The following is a 19,164-nucleotide window of genomic DNA, read 5'->3' as shown; positions in this document are numbered from 1 at the left end:
GAGGCGTCTACCCTACCAAAATCGTCAGCGAAATAACGTTGTCCGTGTCGTTACTAACGTCCAAACCCCTGTTGTTAGTGATTCTCAGTTTGCCGGTTTCCGAATCGATCTTGAATAATTCCTCGTCGTTACCCGAGACGATTGAATACGTAACGTGCGAAGTTTTATCTGCATCTCTGGCCTCTATGACGAGGTCTGGCTCAAAACGTGTGGCTCCTTCGTTTACAAACACTCGGTAAATCGATTTGTTGAAAATCGGCGGATTGTCGTTATAGTCGGTCAATGATATTTTCAAAGGGACCGACGTCGCCTGCCCTTTGCCGTCGTCGTCCGTTGCCTGTCATAAAAAGTCCTATGAGCAATTTTCGTAACCCAGGAATATAAAATTACATATGTTATTGAATTATCGCACGAGACAAAAACAGAGGACAGAGTAGCAGTGTGAGTTTTTTATAACGTTTTTTTTTTTCTTAAATATTTTCCATTTTTTCTAAATCAAAGGAATTCAGCGAAAAATTCAAGGAACTGGAAAGTAAAAATATCATTTTGACATCATGTTATTAACCTACTTTAAATTATCTAATTACACCTGCAGGTCGATGACAATTTTAAATAAAAAATGAAATTTTCATTCCCAAATTACGCAAGCACGATTTCTAATTTCGTAAAAGTTTATTAATTTGAGTTTCAAAGGTTTTGAAATTTCAAAAATATCGAGGATATCCGAGAAAAAAAAAAGGAAAAATTTATTTATTTTTTGTTTCTAGTTCTAGCTGATATACAATACTACACAATTAAGCAAATAGCTACTAGATAAAATTTTATATGTGAAGTCAACATCAAAAATGTTGAAAAGGGACAATATTGATTTAACAATTCAAAGAAACAATCAAATAGATGCTTTTGTAAAAAAACTCACCACAAATTGCAGGTGATATTCAGATTTGCTCTCATAGTCTAGGCATTCAGGTTTACCCAAATTGGTGCAAACGTCCACAGTTACAGTTCCTGTCCGGTTGTTTACAGAAAACTTATCCGAACCGTCGCCCGTCAAACTGTACACTAAACCGCTTTCGCCAAACTTGCCACTGTCGCGATCTTTCGCCACAATTGTGACTACCAAACTTCCCGGCGAATACATCTCCGACACTGTAGCACTATAACTTTGTTGATCGAACGTTGGTACATTGTCGTTAACGTCCATCACCGAAACTGTTATGGTAGCGGTAGACGATAACTTTTCTTCCGTGTATATTTCTTTGGCTACCGCCAAAATTATGAATTTTCTTTGATTTGGATCCTCGTAGTCTAAAAGGCTATTGATGACGCGTACCGTTGCCGGTGTTGAACCATTGGCAATCTTCGGTTCGATTGAAAATGCTCCCGATATGTCGTTGAGCTCCAAGGAAAACACCGAATTGTTGCCCTGAAGGACAAGAATATTTTTTCTCGTTTATTTTAATACCAATGACGCATCAAAATCACATTATAATAACAACAATAAAACGGATTTACTAGCTAGCTGTAGATGGCTGTCAATATATTATTATAAAAAAATCACAGAAGCATTTACTTCAAATAGCAACTTATTTATTAAAAAAGAAAACTAATAAAAATTCGCATTTTAATTTAAGATTTTCATGTTTTATCGTTTTATCTACTCTACTCTCTAGTCTATTGGGATCATTATTGATTTAATGACATTATTACGTAACTCATTTTTTAAAGAAGTAAAATAGTAACAGTTTCACACACACTTTTAATTAAAAAATCATTATAAAACTTGTTGTAGATCAAATATTGCATATCACACGTGTCGTAAGGCTCATTACAATCATACTTTAGTAACAGGACAAGATTCCCCACTCATTACTGTAATGAAGCTCATACACCGCACTAGTAATATAAATAACTATTATAGATCTATTGTAGAGTATGTACCTGTGGTTAAATTTATAAAGTTTTAAAATATTGTAGAGACAACATTGGCAAGATAATTTATGTGTGTAAAATTGATATTAAATATTGCAGTTCAATTACAATCGTAATCGTTACCTCGTCAGGATCAGTAACTACCATATTTAAACCGGGCAATCCTGAACCTTCCGGAATGTTTTCTGGAATTTCAACATAATATTCCCGTTTATTGAATATGGGCGGTTCGTCATTGATATCGAGGATTTTGACCATGGCCTCCGCTGTCGTTACGGTCAGCGGATCATTGCCTCTAACGCCGTCAACTAGTTCGTGAGCTTTTATTTCGAATTTAATTATACCCTCGGGATTGTTTATTGCCTCTTTATCTAAGGGTCTTGCGGTGCGCAATTCGCCACTCATAGGATCTAAGATAAAGTAGTCCATTGGATCTGAAACAACGTTACGACAGTGCCTATTATTAGCAGAACATTTACAAAAGTGGTGACTCACTACTAATCAGTTCGTAAACTATTCCTCTGGGAATTCCTCTATCGCCATCTTGAGCTTTTACAGTCATTACTAGTGTATTAATCGTGGAATTTTCGTACAAATCAGCTGTTAGGTTGCTCAAAAACATGGGAGGGGTGTCTTGGACATCTCCCACTAGGACAGACACATTCGTCGTAGATGTGAGCGTACCGTCCTAAAAGTGCCACATTTAAGCTAAAAAAACAGTTCTGCCCGAAATATTTAAATTGACCTACCGTTGCTTTGAGGGTGAAAGCGTATGCCTTGTTTTCATTATAAGACAACTTTTTGTTAAGAATTATTGATCCTTGATAAGAATTTTGTTTAGAGAACATATCCTGGATACGAAAAGTATCACACGCATCGTCGTATGACGGGATGTTGATACAAGTTACTTCAATATTTTGACCTGCGGTGTCTTTATCTTTCACTACGATTCCTTCGAATATTGTTGTGCCAGGTTCTGTATCTTCATCCACTTGTATCTCGTAGGGTGCCTGGAATAGATATGCCATAATAATGCGATATTAAATGTATTATAGAAAAGAAGCTCACATTTTGAAATTCTGGGGTGTTGTCATTCTCGTCGAGGATGATAACCGCCACTTGTTCTTCTACTACGTTATTTTTAACACCCCCAGGCACCTCATCTTCTATGCTAACGATTACGTTTAAAGTGGAATTCGCCTGAAACGATGTTAGAATAATTTAAATCTACCCTCTGGCCATTCTGTCCAAGCAGCAACTTACAACCAAATAAGAAATGTAAAATGATGTGCAATTCAAAATTGAAAAATTACTTTAAAACATTGAAATAAAATAAAAAAATCCGCAGTGCACGTTTAAGGTGTCAAATTATGTATTGGCATAATACTAACTCTGCTCAATATGACGAAATTTCCATTTATGAAGCATGATTTGGATAACATTTTTTATTCAATATCAATATAATTTTGTAAGAACTAGTTCTGCAAAAGCGTGCGCCTTCAATATCAACGATTGAATTGATTCCATATTTTATTGTTGCAATTTTTTTTCTTTTCTTATTTATTCTATCTTATTTATAATTCCACCTTATTATATGCACGAAATTTGTATACGGGGTTTCCAAATTGACTGTACTGAAAAACGAAAATAATAACTAATTTAATCAATAAACTAGAATTTAATTTATGAATTAATGATTTTAACGAATTGGTAAACTTAAATAACAGATGCCTATTTTAATAAATGTTCAAACTGACTTCCTTCTGCTACTTGACAATGACCTCAGTGGTCTCTAAATTCCTTTACTGTGGACGAGCATTCGGTGATATAACAATTTAAATCTAATAATTCCTGCACCACTTTTGTCTAACTCTCTATATCAGCAAAAGTGTGATTTTCCAGGTAAAAATTTTATTGTAATAAGTCCCACATGTCGCCTGCCAACAAAGTGTATTTGAGTCAAACTTTTTCCAAAATATAATTAAAACTCCGGCATAAAATGCGGACATTGTGCAAAATGTTAAAACGTAGCAAGCTAAACGTAAACAAATTTTGTTACGAAATTTGCCCGGCTTTCAGGCGGAAATGCGATTTCGGGATATGAATTCAACATCCATTTCACGAAGGTAGATCCAGGGAAGTCCGGAATAACAAAATGGAATTCTATGAAATTTAAAGTACAGATGTCCCTCTTTTAACAAGTCTCCATCATTTCAAAACACCGCAACTTGATTTGTAAAATTAATAGTTTCGTTCTATTGTTTTCTTATTAAGCTCCTGTATACGAAAAGAATGTTCAAATGGAAAACGAAAAACAAAAATATCGGAGCGTGATGCTTTGATATAAATTCTTTTGAAGCGAAATGCATTGACGGGCCCATAAAGGTTGTTATTTATTATGTGGTTTTAAATTTATCCACCTTCCCGGTATGTATATATCTGCAACATATATAAATCGCAATGTTTTGTGTGCGTCGATTCGTATGAAAATAGATACAAATAATTTATTAAGCTATGTTGTGCGTCGGATCGATGAAACTTTTAACATAACGTGAAATTGGGTGAACTATTTCGAAAAGTGACCAAAGTTCCAGTTATTTTCATGATTTGATGCAACTGAGCATTAATTTAATTTTAATCTGTTTTGCAGATAGGGCAAACTAATTTCTTGTTGTTGCAAAGTTGATTTGTGATCTTCTCACTAATTTCCAACGTACTTGCAAATAAAATTAAAACTGACATTTGAGATAAATATAAGAAATAATTAAATAAAATAACCACAACAATCGATTTCCCGTTACAAACAACGTACTACTTCAACAATATTAAAGGTACAAATTTCCGAAAACATAAAGGTACATACAAAGCTCAGTGAATGAATTATTGTGTATATATGAAAACTTTTAAAAATGTATTTCTATTTTAAATGATATCCTTCCGGCTGTATTATAAATATTGAACTTACCTCATAATCTAGAGGTTTAAGAACTGTGACAACTCCCGTGGTATGATTGACGCTGAGTACGTCAGTGCCTTGTATGTCGTAGTATACCGGACCATCTTCAGGATCAGTTCCCTCTAATTTATAAATAGTTGTACCCACCGGTATGTTTTCTGATATAACTATATTGTTCATGTCCATCGTAAAAACTGGCGGTAGATTGGCTCGGCATTCTGCAATAAGAAAATGAAACCAATATAAATGTTGCGTCTCTATGATTGATAATGGTTAAAGAGTTTCGTCAACATTAAAAAAATATATTATCCAATTTTCTGATGACATTGCTATATACTATATTTAACTCCATTACCTGAATGCTTTTAAAAGACCCAGTAGATAAGGATATTCCCATGTCAGATATGGCTATAATTTTTCTCACAAATTGATAAATGATTTACTATGTTACTCAATATGTCCATTTAAGTAATGACATTTTTTTTATTCATGTATTGACAATGACATTGTAATGTTATTTTAGATAATCGGAGTTACTAACCTGAATGATAAATAGATTGTTAATGTGTTGTACATTTCGTTAAACATGCTGAACTGGAATGTGGAAATTGATCCTAGTTTATTTCTCGATTGGAATTATCGAATAACTTTATTGAAATCTACAAATTTTTCAATTCTTTTTCTTCCCACACTTACGCAGGTCCCTTTTTGTAATTTCCTTGATAAATTTTTCATCCGACCAATAAAACAACCCACTGAGAGGTCAGGGATGGCGGAGCCTCATTCGTCTTTTTGTCTCTATTACGGGACCTTTAAAAGTGTATTTATTATCAGCTCCCCTTTTCGGATTTATCTGGGATGCACCTCATTTGGTAGACCCCGATTCTAATCGAAACCTCTCGCCTTGATATATTTTAAACGATTTTGTATTTTCAGCGATGGGGGTTTAGGGAGCCATTAACGGCGGCCTGGGGTAACGTAATATTTTAATGGAAGCAGAATCCTTTACGAGATAATCGCGCAATAGTTAAGGATCTGCGATGGTAATAAAATAATACTTTCCAGCAACTCAATAAAAATCTTCCGTCGTTATCAACAAGTTCATATTCGGTAGGTCAATCATAAATCGTAGTAGTAGTATACCCCGAATTATATATCACGAATCGGTTTTCCTATCCTCACTTTGTCCATCAGTTGTTACAAACAAGTTACAACGAGTTTATTAGATGCCATTTTAGTTTTCCGTTAATCCAAGGTGTTTCATGACAGGGCATAAGTCAACTGGAGATGCTATAAAAGAAATAATAATCGAATGTTGATCGTGTAGAAAATATTTTCAAATTTAAACTAACGTTTTCCTCTTGGCCATTAAAACTGCAAATTTATTTTAAAAGTTACGTATTTTATTATAAATTGTGTTATAACTTTTTAGCCTTTTGAATTTTATCTTTCTATACTTATCAGTAATCAAATTTGTTTTCACTAAAGAGTACGAACCTACGAACGTGTAAATAGTTTGGGAACAATATCTATAGAGCTTTACAAATTTAAAAAAGGTTATTATTATTATTTATATGATTTATTGTTTATAAAAAATTACATTTTTAGAACAAAAAATCCGCATCAGACATTACATACGCCTAAAAAAACAAAATAGTAAACTAATAGGGATCTATCAGCATGTGATTTTAAATAGACAGATAAAAATTATAGTTTTATTTTTACTCATTTCGCAAACACGCGCGGGTCTTTAATATATGTCCGGGATCGTAAGAAAATAATAAAATAGAAATAGAAACCCGGTGGGCGGGTTCTGATGACGAGCGAGGCGACATAGGGTTAGACTTCTCGGGCATATTAAAAGAAGTCACAACACAGTGCTTAAAACAAATTAATAATCTAGGGTTCTGATGACGAGCGAGGCGACATAGGGTTAGACTTCTCGGGCATATTAAAAGAAGTCACAACACAGTGCTTAAAACAAATTAATAATCTAATCACTTAATTGATTATTAAAGGGAATCCAACCATCTGCGGAGCGCTAGGGAAACTAAGGGAAATTGTCAATCGCTCTTAGGCTATCGGAGCTACACTCGACTCGACTTATCCCGGGTTTCGATAATTCAAGACTGTTTTCCCCCGGGCCGCGTTCCGTTCACCTCGGAAAGATACCTAAGTGGGCATAGGTCTAGTCTAGATCGATAAATAATACGAATCAAAAATAAACAATCCAAAACACCCAAAACGAAATATGGGAAAATATCGACCACTTAAAGCTAAGGGCGCCGACACGGCCATATTGACTAGTGCACGTCCTCGGGCACATGGTGGTCATCTAGACCTCGAAAGCTTACCTTCACTCGTCCATCCTGACTAAGCAAGAAAAAAAAACCCGATGCAAATCTCAGTTGTGGTTATTAACATTTACCAATATAAAAAAAAACTTTTACTAGGAAACTAAAATTAGCTTACTTGCAACTTGCAATATAATGTCATTTGACAAACCTATGAAAGCATTAGCTATCAAGAACATTGTATTTCGGTTCCACCACCATCATCCAGTAAAACACTCTTTACTGGAATATAGATCTATCTTTCGCGACAAACGCCTCTCCAATAACACAATGCTTGTCGGGATAATCACCTTCGGCGACATACGCCCCTCCAACCAAGCAAAGTTTATCGAAACAATCACCTCGGGCAACACATGCCCTGTTTAATCTAGATCAATAAATAATACGAATCAAAAATAAACAATCCAAACACCCAAAACGAAATATGGGAAAATATCGGCCACTTAAAGCTAAGGACGCCGACATATATTTATAATAAGACCCTTTGACTCACGTGAGTCCAATTTTTTTAGAGCTGTGATAAAAGTATTGTTGTTTTAAAACTCCAAATCTGATCAAGTTTAATGAAGTAAGCGCAGCCTTTATAGGAGAATTTGAGAAAAACGTTATTACTCAATCTTAATTGTGCGACAATTCTTGAAATGGACGTTGACAATAGGTGAGTGGTAGATCAGAAAGTGCCTGAGTTAAAATTCGAGTAGTGTCAACCGACTGCAATGTTAAGATCGGCTTGAAAAAGTTTTGTATTAAAACATTCTAAGTTGTCATTCTTTTGCCATCTTAGAATGATATATGATGCAATGCTCCATCACTCATCATAACGGAACTCACAAAACAGCTCGCTAATCTGACATGCCCAGTTGAATTTCGTGTGCCTTGTGTTATTGATCAGATATTGCTAGAGATCAAAACAGAGTCTAGGGAGACGATTCTCGTCCGTTCTTAAGAGTTCCACAAGAAAGCTGAGGCAAGACTTAAAGGTTTCAAGGCGAAGTAAAGCACTTGAAGTTGATTTAGGAAGTAACAGTAAAATTTTTAAAATGTTGGTCTGTACTGGCTCAAATATGTCGGTATGCCCCAGACATCAGCAAAAATATTTAGTATGAATGTTTGGTATATTCTGAGTTGCATCTGAAGAGGAAAGCTTACTCTTTCTTAGCATCGACAATGCAACCCCGCTGCCTGACTCGCTTTTCAAACTGTGTTGTCTGCCATTTCTCTGAACAAAGAGGAAGAAGTGAATGTCACACCAAGATAATAAAACCTTTTAACCACATCTTGCCTTGAATCAGCCAAGAAGAACAGTTTCTGTAATTGGCTCTCTGATTCAGCTAATAAGACGACATCGTCCGTGTAGGCCAGTAAGTTGAGACTATGAAACGCGCCAAATGAAGAAATGTAATCGTCAATATCCGCAAGAAAAATGGTACAGTTTATGACGTCGCTTAGCAACGTCCGCTTTCACCACGTAACTTTACGCAGCGTTGAACAAGCTGATGTGCTTTTGTTCGATTTTTAAACCTCTAGTTAGCGCATCTATGAGCACCGTTAAAAGCTTTAACAATCTATACTTAGTAGTACCAAATTTCATTTCATTTCATTATTTCTTTAATCATTCTTAAGTCATACTACTTACAAATTTTCTGGATCCTTTCTGCGTCGATTATTGATGAAACGAAATTGAACAGAAGTTTTCTAAATAATATTACAGTAGCCTCTGGAAGTTTTTTTCAAAAACATTAACTCTATTATATTTCATAAATTCAACTTCTTAAGTTAAAAATACTTAAGAATTCACCCCGTTTCTAAATTATTGGACATTTTTATTATTGCTGTGTGACTCTTCATTCAGTCATTATTTTATTGGTAATATATCTTACATAACACGTTGCGTTGTGAAGGTACCTTTTCTCTATTAAATATTCGAAGTTTAAGTTAAAAAAAGTTGAAAATCAGTTTATCCTAAGTACCTCAGTCGCATATTCTCACTCCTAAAGGAAAATTGTTCTTCATATTCCTCTCCGTTAATGACTCTAAAGCATAACGGAAAATATAAAACACAACAGAGCATATCGTTAAAAAACATTTTAACTCTCTACGTTATACGAACCGAAACGAAATTGTAACGTTCCGGCATCTATCAAGAGCAGAAGGCCCGAGTACTAAAAGCTGTCGTTGAAAAATTGCGAAAAGGAGAGTAACGACCCTTGAAGATGTTCTTTTTATTCCTATTTCCAACCTGGAGTTGAATTTTACAACTTTGTTGACACACAGAGATCAGAGTTTATGTTTTTAAAACTTACCGACACTATGTCGGCGATATTTTAGCGATAATTAAAATGGGAAAGCGAACTGAAACTGGCATAAAATATTTGTTTCCTAAATATACGGTGGCTCAATGAAAACGTAGCGCAAGGCATACCATAATGGAACACAAAGTAACCAAAAGTTCCTCAGTGCTTCTCTTGTAGAAATCCGCCTTAAGGTTCGAAATGGTGAGTTGCATCAACGTCCCATGATGTTTACGTCAGGTCTTAATTAATAGGTTCTATTAGTTTCAGGATTATTGCACATCTGAGAGATCATTAAATATCTGTACCCAATAATGATTTTACACCTACACATCATCTTTAAAATCTTTAAATATACATGATACTTTTATTGCTTTTATTCATAAGTGAGGTTTAATGAAAGTGCGCTTGAGAATCAGGCTAATATTTAAAACAGAGACCTTGTTACTGATATATTGTAACAGTTTCGCCAAGTCTAATTTGCCTATCGACAAGCAAAGGTGCCATCTTGAATTTATCTTGTAAAATGTTACACTTTTGACCAACAAAAAGAAAACAATAACACACGTTCTACTGCATCTTATTGACAAGGATTCTAAATAAGAAATAGGATTTATACCTGCTGTGTCTAGGAGGCTGTGACCATCATAAATACTATCTACCGGGTCACCTGATCATGGGAAAAAATGTAAATGAAGCTTTTCTTTACTTGTATAATGGCAAATAGCATTTAATGCAATGAACTGTTAATTTTTTCGGATAACCTAGTTTTTTCAAATAGCACCCTAGTGGGAACAAAAACTTTTTACGATCGGTACTTTTTTTGCAACATTTTGACACCAAAATTTTCAAAATCCATTAAAAAATAAGCTCAAAAGAAGGAAAAAAAGCAGATAAGTAAATACATTTTTATACAAACAAAATTTTAGTTAGGTGACTTTGCTTCTATTCATTATTAATTGTCAAGTGAGTAAGATTAAACATGCAGAAGAGACTCTCGACAAGCTCATGCAGTGGAAAGAAAAAAACAGATTAGTATTTAAGTTTTTCTGAAATTCAACGATTAGAATTTTTTGTTGAAAGTGTTTTGTTAGGGTAAAAAGTTGATATGCTTTTGGAATACGAGGTGTGTTCAAAAAGTATCGCGAATTTTGTGTTTTTTCAAAAAATTTTTATTTATTCATGAATATCTATTTTGTCCCCTTCAAAGTAATCCCCATGAGATATTATACACTTGTGCCAACGGTTTTTCCAATCTTCGAAGCACTTCAAAAAATCATTTTTTTTATCTTCTTCAGCTCCTCCTTCGATGCCGTCTTTATCTCGTCAAGAGAAGCGTGACGTCGTCTTTTCATGGGCCTCTTCAGTTGAGGGTACAAGAAAAAGTCACAGGGGGACAGACCTGGGGAATACGGTGGCTGCGGCATCAATAGTGTGTTGTTTTAGGCCAAAAAGTCGCGCACAAGCAACGATGTGTGAGCAGGGGCGTTATCGTGGTGCAAAAGCCAATTTTTGTTCTTCCACAAATCCGGGCGTTTCTGGCGGATTGCTTCGCGCAAATTGCGCATAACTTACAGGTAATATTCCTTATTGACCGTTCTTCCCTGTGGTAAAAAGTAAAAATCGAAGACGATCCAAAACACGTGCAAGCAAAGCAGCTGTCAACAATTAAATAAACATTCAAAATGGCCGAGCTTGCCGGCATAAATGAGAGACATGAGTACCAACATAACGCCACAAAAAATTCGAAATTCGAATATATGTAACCCGCGAAAATTCAAAATTCGCGATACTTTTTGAACACACCTCGTACGGGGAAACCGTTCAAAATTAACTTAAGTGTTGTATGTATACGTACGTCATAAGCTATAAGCACTTTTTACCGGAGACTCAGAAAAACAAAAGAATAGGATTTTGTTTTCTTTTTAAATCTGTCACTTTTTGTTAGAATTCAACGCAATATTTTCAAAATCTGTTAGAAAATAAGAAGCCAACAATGTCGGTAGAATCGATTTGAAAGTGGTATATCAAGGTGTGTACTGTAAGGCCAGTTTTACATTGACATAAAACATCACATTCATTTATTTTGGAACTGGAGTTATTTGAATTAAATAAGTGCGATAGATATTTACTAAATAACCAATTTATTTTAAGATGAAACTTTCATAGAATGTTTTCAAATTTTCTCTTTGTATGCGACACTCCCTGGCTCTAGACATTACACTTGCTGTAACCCTTCCTAATATGTCTATATTCTCAGCCGTAATTATTGTAGGTCGAATACTGGACTTACATAAACACTGTCTTTCATGTACCCCCAAACAAAAAACTCTAACGGTGTCAAGTCCGGTGACCGTGGGGGCCAGTTGACTGGACCGTGTGTTGAGATTATTCTATCCCCATAAACATCAGTGACATCTCTAAACTTATGGGCAGGCGCACCATTCTACTGAAAATACATATTTAATGTCACGGCAAGAGGTAAATCATCTAACGAGTCTTCAATTTCATTTCTTAGGAATTGTAAATATCGTGCACCATGAAAAAAAAACAGGTCTGATAATTCACCTTCCTATCATTCCCGCCCAAACATTGATTCCAAACCATTCTTGAAACTGTACGACTGTTCTTGAACATGTCTATTATTTTGTGGATTTCTCATTTTCAATTCCAGCTTTCTAAAGAAAGAATGTGCGGGAAGGCGACGTCCTGGATAGCGGGCTGCATACAATGCACGGGCGTGTCGAGAGTTTTTTCTGCATTCCCCGTATATCAGAAACATATTAACTTTTTCTCCATTTGTAAATTGATTATTGTTTTTCAGATAAAAATATACAAACTGTCAGAATTTTCAATCATGATGATGAATAGAAGCAAAGCCACCTAAGTAATATTTTGCTTTTATAAAATAGTATATTATGCAACAAGTGCGGTAAATGGCACTCATGAGTTTATTTGACACGAGCGGAGCGACTGTTTAATAAATGAGTGAGTTAAAAAGTTTTCCGAACGTGTTGCATACTACACTTTTTCTAGGACCGTTAGTTTTTGGGTACATTTTCGCAAAACAATACGAATACATTCACTGACATGACCGTCAGAATTGGCAAACGTCAAAATTTAAAGCGTGGGAAATATCTCAGAAAACATCCGTGCGGTAAAATTCCGAAAATGTCCGAAGTGGTCGGATTCATGGGAAACTTACGTGGTAAAGTCACGCTTACTGCACGCTAGATCGATGGGTAATTAGGTTTTTTACAGACGGGAATAGACAATGTATTTTTTGTTCCCACTAGCGTACTATTTGAAAAAACTAGGTTATCCTAAAAAATTAATAGTTCAATACATTAAATGCTAGTTACCATCAGACAAATAAAGAAAACTTTCATTTACAAATTGTTTCTATCACCAGGTGACTCGGTAATCAGTATTTATGATGGTCACAGGGTAAATAAAAATTTAAAAAATAAAAAAAAGGAGAAAAACCGTCCTATACTACGTAGAACGATCTTTTGAATTCAAAAATGCGAAAAAATATAGGTTGTGCCATTTAAAATTCGAAAGTTACTATCGTTTCCGCTCAAACCGGAAATGCAACCATTGACTACATATTGTCAAATATTGGACATTTCGCCTATATTAACCCTTCCAAATTTGCAATAGTTACCTCAAGCCGTTTAAAAGGTATAGAGTGTTCCCACTTTCTTGTGTCATCCGGTATATTCAAATATTTATTTAAAAAACCTATATAAAGAATATCATTATACTGCTAGCTATACTCTTATAAACTACATCCAAACAGCTAAATGGAGTTTCCGCAAATATTTTACTATTTCGCCTTATGTAAATGGTTGTGAGTAGTTTTTACCAATATTAATTTGTACTAAGTATTAAGGATACCAAACTATAATATTAAGGTGTCTTATGCAGTATACATGCTGTAATGTTTAAAGTGGTCTTTCGACATTTAAGCACCATTTTTATACATTGCTAGACTAGACACTAAATACCAACAAAAACTTTGACACTTTTATTGATCTGACGTCTTAAATTGAGATCTTACATATCGCAGACAGTTTAGGGTGGAAAAAATAAAATTTCGCTTTTGGAAGTACCTTTTAAATGGTCACACTAGAACGAATAATATAAAAATCGGATCGAAAAGCAGCACAAAAGAAAACACCTTCAATTTCATATAGCCTTTTCCAATTAAGCGAAACAATTGAAATGCAAAGAAATTTTTTTTGGGGCGCCTCGATTAAAACAGCTGCGGCTTGAGTGATAATTTACCGTTTGCAGCAATGACGGTTTTGCCGATGTGTCTGAAATAGATAGGCGACATAGGACTCATAAAACGTTTATATAAATTGGACAAATAAAAATATAGCAAATCAATAATTGTTTTCATTTCAACCCATATAAACTAGGAAACATGAATTTTCCTATTGAGATAACTAAATAATTCACAACCAAAGATCAAGAGAGTCGTTAAATTCAAATATATTCTATATTTATTTAGAACTTAAACGACCTCGATAGGTTTATTTGACCGGAGACAGTGGACTGAAAACTCGGGACACAATTTTGTCTGAATTGGAAGAGTCTGCCGGTATTGAGGAAGTTGAAGACCTTAATAGCTCTACTACTGTCAGAAATATTGACAGGAAATTGGCACCTTCATATCATAAAGTTTTCGGCTGAGGCACATGTTAGAGGGGGAAGCTTTCATTTGTGTCCCAACAAGCCGCTGATGACTACTGAGCAGTATATTAAAAGTAGCCGAAGCTCAATTCAATCAACCCTTCTTCTTTATGTCGCTTCTCCATTCCGGAGGCTTGCTGACGTCATGGCAATTCTGACCTTGGAAAGCGCTAGTCCGAAAAGATCTGCAATTGATCTTCTGTCCACAATCTTTCCCTGGATTATCAAGTGAAACAGTTCATACTTTCAACCCAGTATTATGTGACCTAGATAGACGATCTTTCTCCTTTTCACTTCTTTCACTTCACCTCTAACTCTTTGTTCGCCCTGACAGCACCTCTGCGTTGGTCGTGTGCTCCACCTACGATATTTTATGCATTCTTCTATAGGTCCACATTTCAAATGCCTTCATTTTTCTTTTGTACACTCTGTTAGGGGTTCAAGTTTCTACGCCATAGTACAGCACTGGGAATATATAGTATGCATACTCTAAGATATACGCTCAGGTCGCGGCTACAGAGCATCTTTTTCCTTTTGACAAATGTTGCAGATGCTTTCTCTATGCGGATTTTGATTTCGGAACAGTAATCGACGGTACGGGTGATATTTGTACCCAGATAGTTATATTTTGTAACCCGCTCTAATTGTTCTCCGTCTACATAAAGTTGTTGTTGCAGGGCGTTGTTTTTTGTTATGATCATGTCCTTGTTCTTCCGTGTGTTGAGCGTCAAACCAAAGTGTCAACTGGCAGTGATGACCTTATTTAGCAGTTCTTGTAGGTCATGCCTATTTTCAGCAAGAAGGACAGTATCGTCCGCGTAGCGCAAGTTATTAATTATCTTGCCATTTACTCTGATACCTCTCGAATCGCATACAAGGGCTCTGATGAATATTTCTTCAGAGTAGATGTTGAATAAAAGCGTCGAGAGGACACAGCCTTGTCTTACGCCACGTTTGACTTGCGTAGGGTCAGTCATCGTTTATTGCACTCGTACTGTTGCCTTCTGATTAAAGTAAAGGTTGATCTTGATGTCTCGCGAGTGCAGGTTTTTCTGATTTAGCACTTCTACTCACTTTATCAAACGCCTTGTTGTAATCTATGAAGCAGGCGTAAACTTCCTGATTGACATCGAGACAGCGTTGTATGAGAATATTGTACGCAAATAATACGTTCCGAGTAATGTATCCGTTTCTAAAACCGAAATGGGTATCCGAGATGTTATCTTCGAGTTTCTAAAATACTCTGCGGTGTATGACTTTCCAGAATACTTTTGGTGTGTGACTCATCAACTTTTTTGTACGTTATTCATCACATCTTTTAGCATTTGCCTTTTTGGGTATTGTAACAAAGGTCGATTCTAGCCATTCCGTTGGTTTGATCCCTGTTATGTATATTCTGTTGAATAGTGTCCAAATGTTGTTCTTCAATCAGCTTGAACACTTCCACAGGTACTTCGTCAGGACCCAGCGCTTTCCCACTTTTTGTTGTCTCTATTGCCCGTTTTACCTCTTCTTTCAGAATCGTAGACCCCGTTTGTCCTTCGGTAATAGCTTGTATCTCTACTCTCGGATCATCGAACAAGTTTTTAATGTACCTTTCCCATTGTAGCATCTGTCTCTCCATATCTACTTCAATGTTTCCGTTATTGTCTATAAGGAGGTATGACTTTTGCTTTCTGCCACTGCCAGTAAATTCCTTAATCCTGTTATGAAGGTTGTGTAGATCTTGTCGCTGTTGTAACTCCTCAATTTTCGTGCACTTACTTGTCGGCATTCATACCTTAATCGGTTTCTGAGCTCTCGGCACCTCTTCTGATATGAGGTTTTGGTTATTCTTCTTTCTTCCATTAACTTAAGGATCTCGTCCGTCATCTTGGTCTCAGGTATTTTCTGCACGGCTCTATCATTGCAAATTTGAAATCTCTCCACATGTCTTCTTGATCTTCTTCATTATCGTTTACGTCCTTTTCCTCTTTTTGCTTTTGTAGGTTTCAGTTTACATCTTTGAAAACGTCTCTCATGGTGTTAATGTCTTTCAGTTGGTTGGTGTTAATGCCGGTTTTCCATGTTGGTACCTTTATCTTCTTGAGTTTGACTTTGATATCCGCTACTAACAGAACATGGTCCGAGCCCACATCTGCACTCGGATATGTTTTGATGTCTCTCACCGCATTCCTGCACCTTTGTTTTATCATAATATTTGATGTATGACGACTATGTGCTGGGATATGTCTTGCGATGATTTCGAGGTATACCGGCGGCGCTTGGGGTGTTCGAAAAGCGTATTAGCGATAACTATTGAGTTTTCTTGATATAATTGATACAGACGCTCGTCCCTTTCATTTCGCTCTCCTAACCCATATTTACCAACCCAGTCATCTTTTTCGCCTAAGCCAATTTTAGCGTTTAAATCCCCAATTATTATGGTCACGGTCTTGATTTTTGGTCATCTTTAAAACCGTTTCTACATCTTGGCAGAAATCTTCTAGTTGTTGGTCTTCTTTCTTCGCTGTGGGTGCGCACACTTGAAGAATATTGAGCCACTTGTAGGTGAGGTTGACAATAGCATATGAGAAGCTGTGTTTGACGCATCAATGTGCCTTTACCCCCCAATCAACCCTAGCAAATATCAATGTGTCTCATGAAAGAGGTACCGGATTTAATCCGAAGGGATCTTTTAGGTGGGAGAGAAAGTGGATCGGGAAATATGAATGTAAATCCCTTACCACCAAGCCAGGTGAAAGTGTATTTTAAAAAAATTAAAAAGCAAATTTAAAACTTTCCACTTTCCACGAAATATAAACTATTAATATTAATATAAATGTTAATTGAATGTAAAAAATGTATTTTATGTCCTTTTTAAAGTCAACTATTCCACAGTTATATTCTGACCACTAAAAGTTTTTAAAACGTTAAAAAGACAGGAAGAAATGTATTGAATTTCTAATCTTTTATAATTATTATTTTTTTTTTATAATATTTAATTATTTTAATTTTAATTACAATAGATACATTGTGGCAACTTGTTTGATAAACGCTATTTTAATATTTATTGTCGAATGGGCAGCAAGATATACGTCATACATAAAAATGAAGTCTGAGATAATGAATAAAATTAAATTATTTTTTATGAAGTCTGGCAAAAGTTATTACAGGCACGAAGTGCCCTATTAACTTAAGACAATTTTCTCTAAAACATTCAGAAATATCACCACTGTGAATCTAAGAAAATTGAGTAGTGTTTTCAAGGTAGTTTTAGCAACTTGTTGCCGTAAAATAACAGTTTACTCAAGTAGGCAAATACTCAAAGTATATCATCGCATAGATAGATACTAATTTTAATTTAGATATTTATATTAGATCCCAAGTAATTAAACAAAAGTAGGAAATTATATATCCGATCGCCTTTTAACATGTTGCACATTGATAATTACGTATTGGTGACATAAAAGCATCACACCTAATTAATTGACAACGTTTTGGTTTTGCAAAGTAGACAGGTTTGAATAGAAACCATTAAATTTCCGGGGCCAAAATATCAGAAGCCAATATTTCCGGAAATGATTTTAGTGGTATTAAATTAAATTGGATCAAAGTTCGAATAATTGCCACTTCTAAATTTTGGGATTAATCCGTAATTATGAGATTAATTTGACGCGTGGTATCCGAAAGCTACAGCATCGTTATTTGAATGTTAAGCTACCTTTTCTAAACACCTTGGGCAAAATTATATTTTGGATTTAATAATTTTTGAAAAGAACGAAAAAATTATGACATTAAAAACTACTTTGCTAGATATTCGATTAAAAAATAAAAATAAACTTCGGAAGAAATTTATTTCTATAATTTCTTCTATAATATTAAATTGGTAATTCCAAAGTAATCTGCAAAGTGAAGATAGACAATTTTATAATAAGGTTCACATTTTCAAAAAGATTTCAACTTCAATCGATTTCTTTTCCGCGACGGTATCTAGTGTCCCATTGGATTTTATGACCCTATGCGACATAAAGTGGCTAAAATGTTGCAAAATATGGAATAAAACGAGACACTGTACGTGCATTTAGTTTCCGACTATCAAATCTTGACGGTTTGCGTGTAGGTGATAGTTCTAGGAAATTCACGACTTGCGTTAAATAATAGAAGGTGGTAATCAGTATCAGTATATCAGTGTCGTATATTTGTAATTTTCTTGGGATAATTAAGAACTTACTAAAATATTTACTTAGGGACTCTTTTTTAGACTAAAACTAACCAAAAAATTACATTGTCGATTCAAAAATGGAAAGAACCGAAAAGTGGTTCAAAATTTCATTCGAAAATTTAAGAACGCTGCATTTATATCCGCATCCCAAGTGCCGAAATATCCCCCAATTTGACAACCCCAACCTAAAAACGGACAGAGGCAGATCGATGGAGTTCTGTGTAACTTAATATTATAGCCAGCCCCAATCTACAAGAACGATTTATTACCAATATATAAAATCACGAATGTCGCATTTCCAGACAATTTCAAAGATAAAATCTGAATTAATAATATCGTCAAAAATTTTGAAACCTTTTTTTTCAACGAGCTGTCTTCCCGCTTAGACATAAATCACCAAATTAATAGACGTTAGATGTTAAAAGACATTTAAAAATGATGATGTTTATTCAAAAATTTCCACCGCGGCGGGCAAGAAAGCAAAAATGAAAGAATGAGGAAAATAAAAACGTTGAAAAAGACAGGATAATGGATCGCTCGTAATTTTAAAATATGCGCAAGGATATTATGGCTTTTTCTCCGGGATTTTTGATGCGGATTTTCATAACGTTTCTATTCTGTTTACGCCGTCATATTTAACCGAAAAGCCGCAAACCTCATGCAGTTTTGTCGGGATTCGATTCAAGCGACATATGAATTGAAGTAAACTTAATTTGAAAGATTGCA

General features: G+C 35.2%; 1 protein-coding gene across 9 annotated transcripts in view; it reads right to left on the bottom strand.

Annotated features, from left to right (window-relative positions):
* LOC132700393 (cadherin-87A) overlaps positions 1-19,164 on the bottom strand; it is a 317,031-nt gene that overhangs the window by 16,282 nt on the left and 281,585 nt on the right. For 6 of the 9 annotated variants that reach the window (XM_060667675.1, XM_060667677.1, XM_060667674.1 and 3 more), the window contains 7 exons: positions 4,898-5,106; positions 3,001-3,132; positions 2,682-2,942; positions 2,428-2,620; positions 2,056-2,366; positions 920-1,426; positions 17-337 (listed from right to left, as the gene is read on the bottom strand). In XM_060667675.1, the coding sequence (XP_060523658.1) occupies positions 17-337; positions 920-1,426; positions 2,056-2,366; positions 2,428-2,620; positions 2,682-2,942; positions 3,001-3,132; positions 4,898-5,106 (1,934 nt within the window). Of the gene's footprint in view, positions 1-16; positions 338-919; positions 1,427-2,055; positions 2,367-2,427; positions 2,621-2,681; positions 2,943-3,000; positions 3,133-4,897; positions 5,107-5,429; positions 6,179-11,826; positions 11,849-13,384; positions 13,389-19,164 lie in introns of those variants that run through there. The other 3 variants (XM_060667679.1, XM_060667683.1, XM_060667682.1) reach the window with 3 other exon arrangements.

This window comes from Cylas formicarius, unplaced genomic scaffold (genome assembly GCF_029955315.1).
Source record: "Cylas formicarius isolate icCylForm1 unplaced genomic scaffold, icCylForm1.1 PGA_scaffold_4__25_contigs__length_36172078, whole genome shotgun sequence".
NCBI lineage: Eukaryota > Metazoa > Arthropoda > Insecta > Coleoptera > Brentidae > Cylas > Cylas formicarius.
Note: the sequence above shows the minus strand (reverse complement) of the source record. Positions and strands in the feature narration are given on the sequence as shown.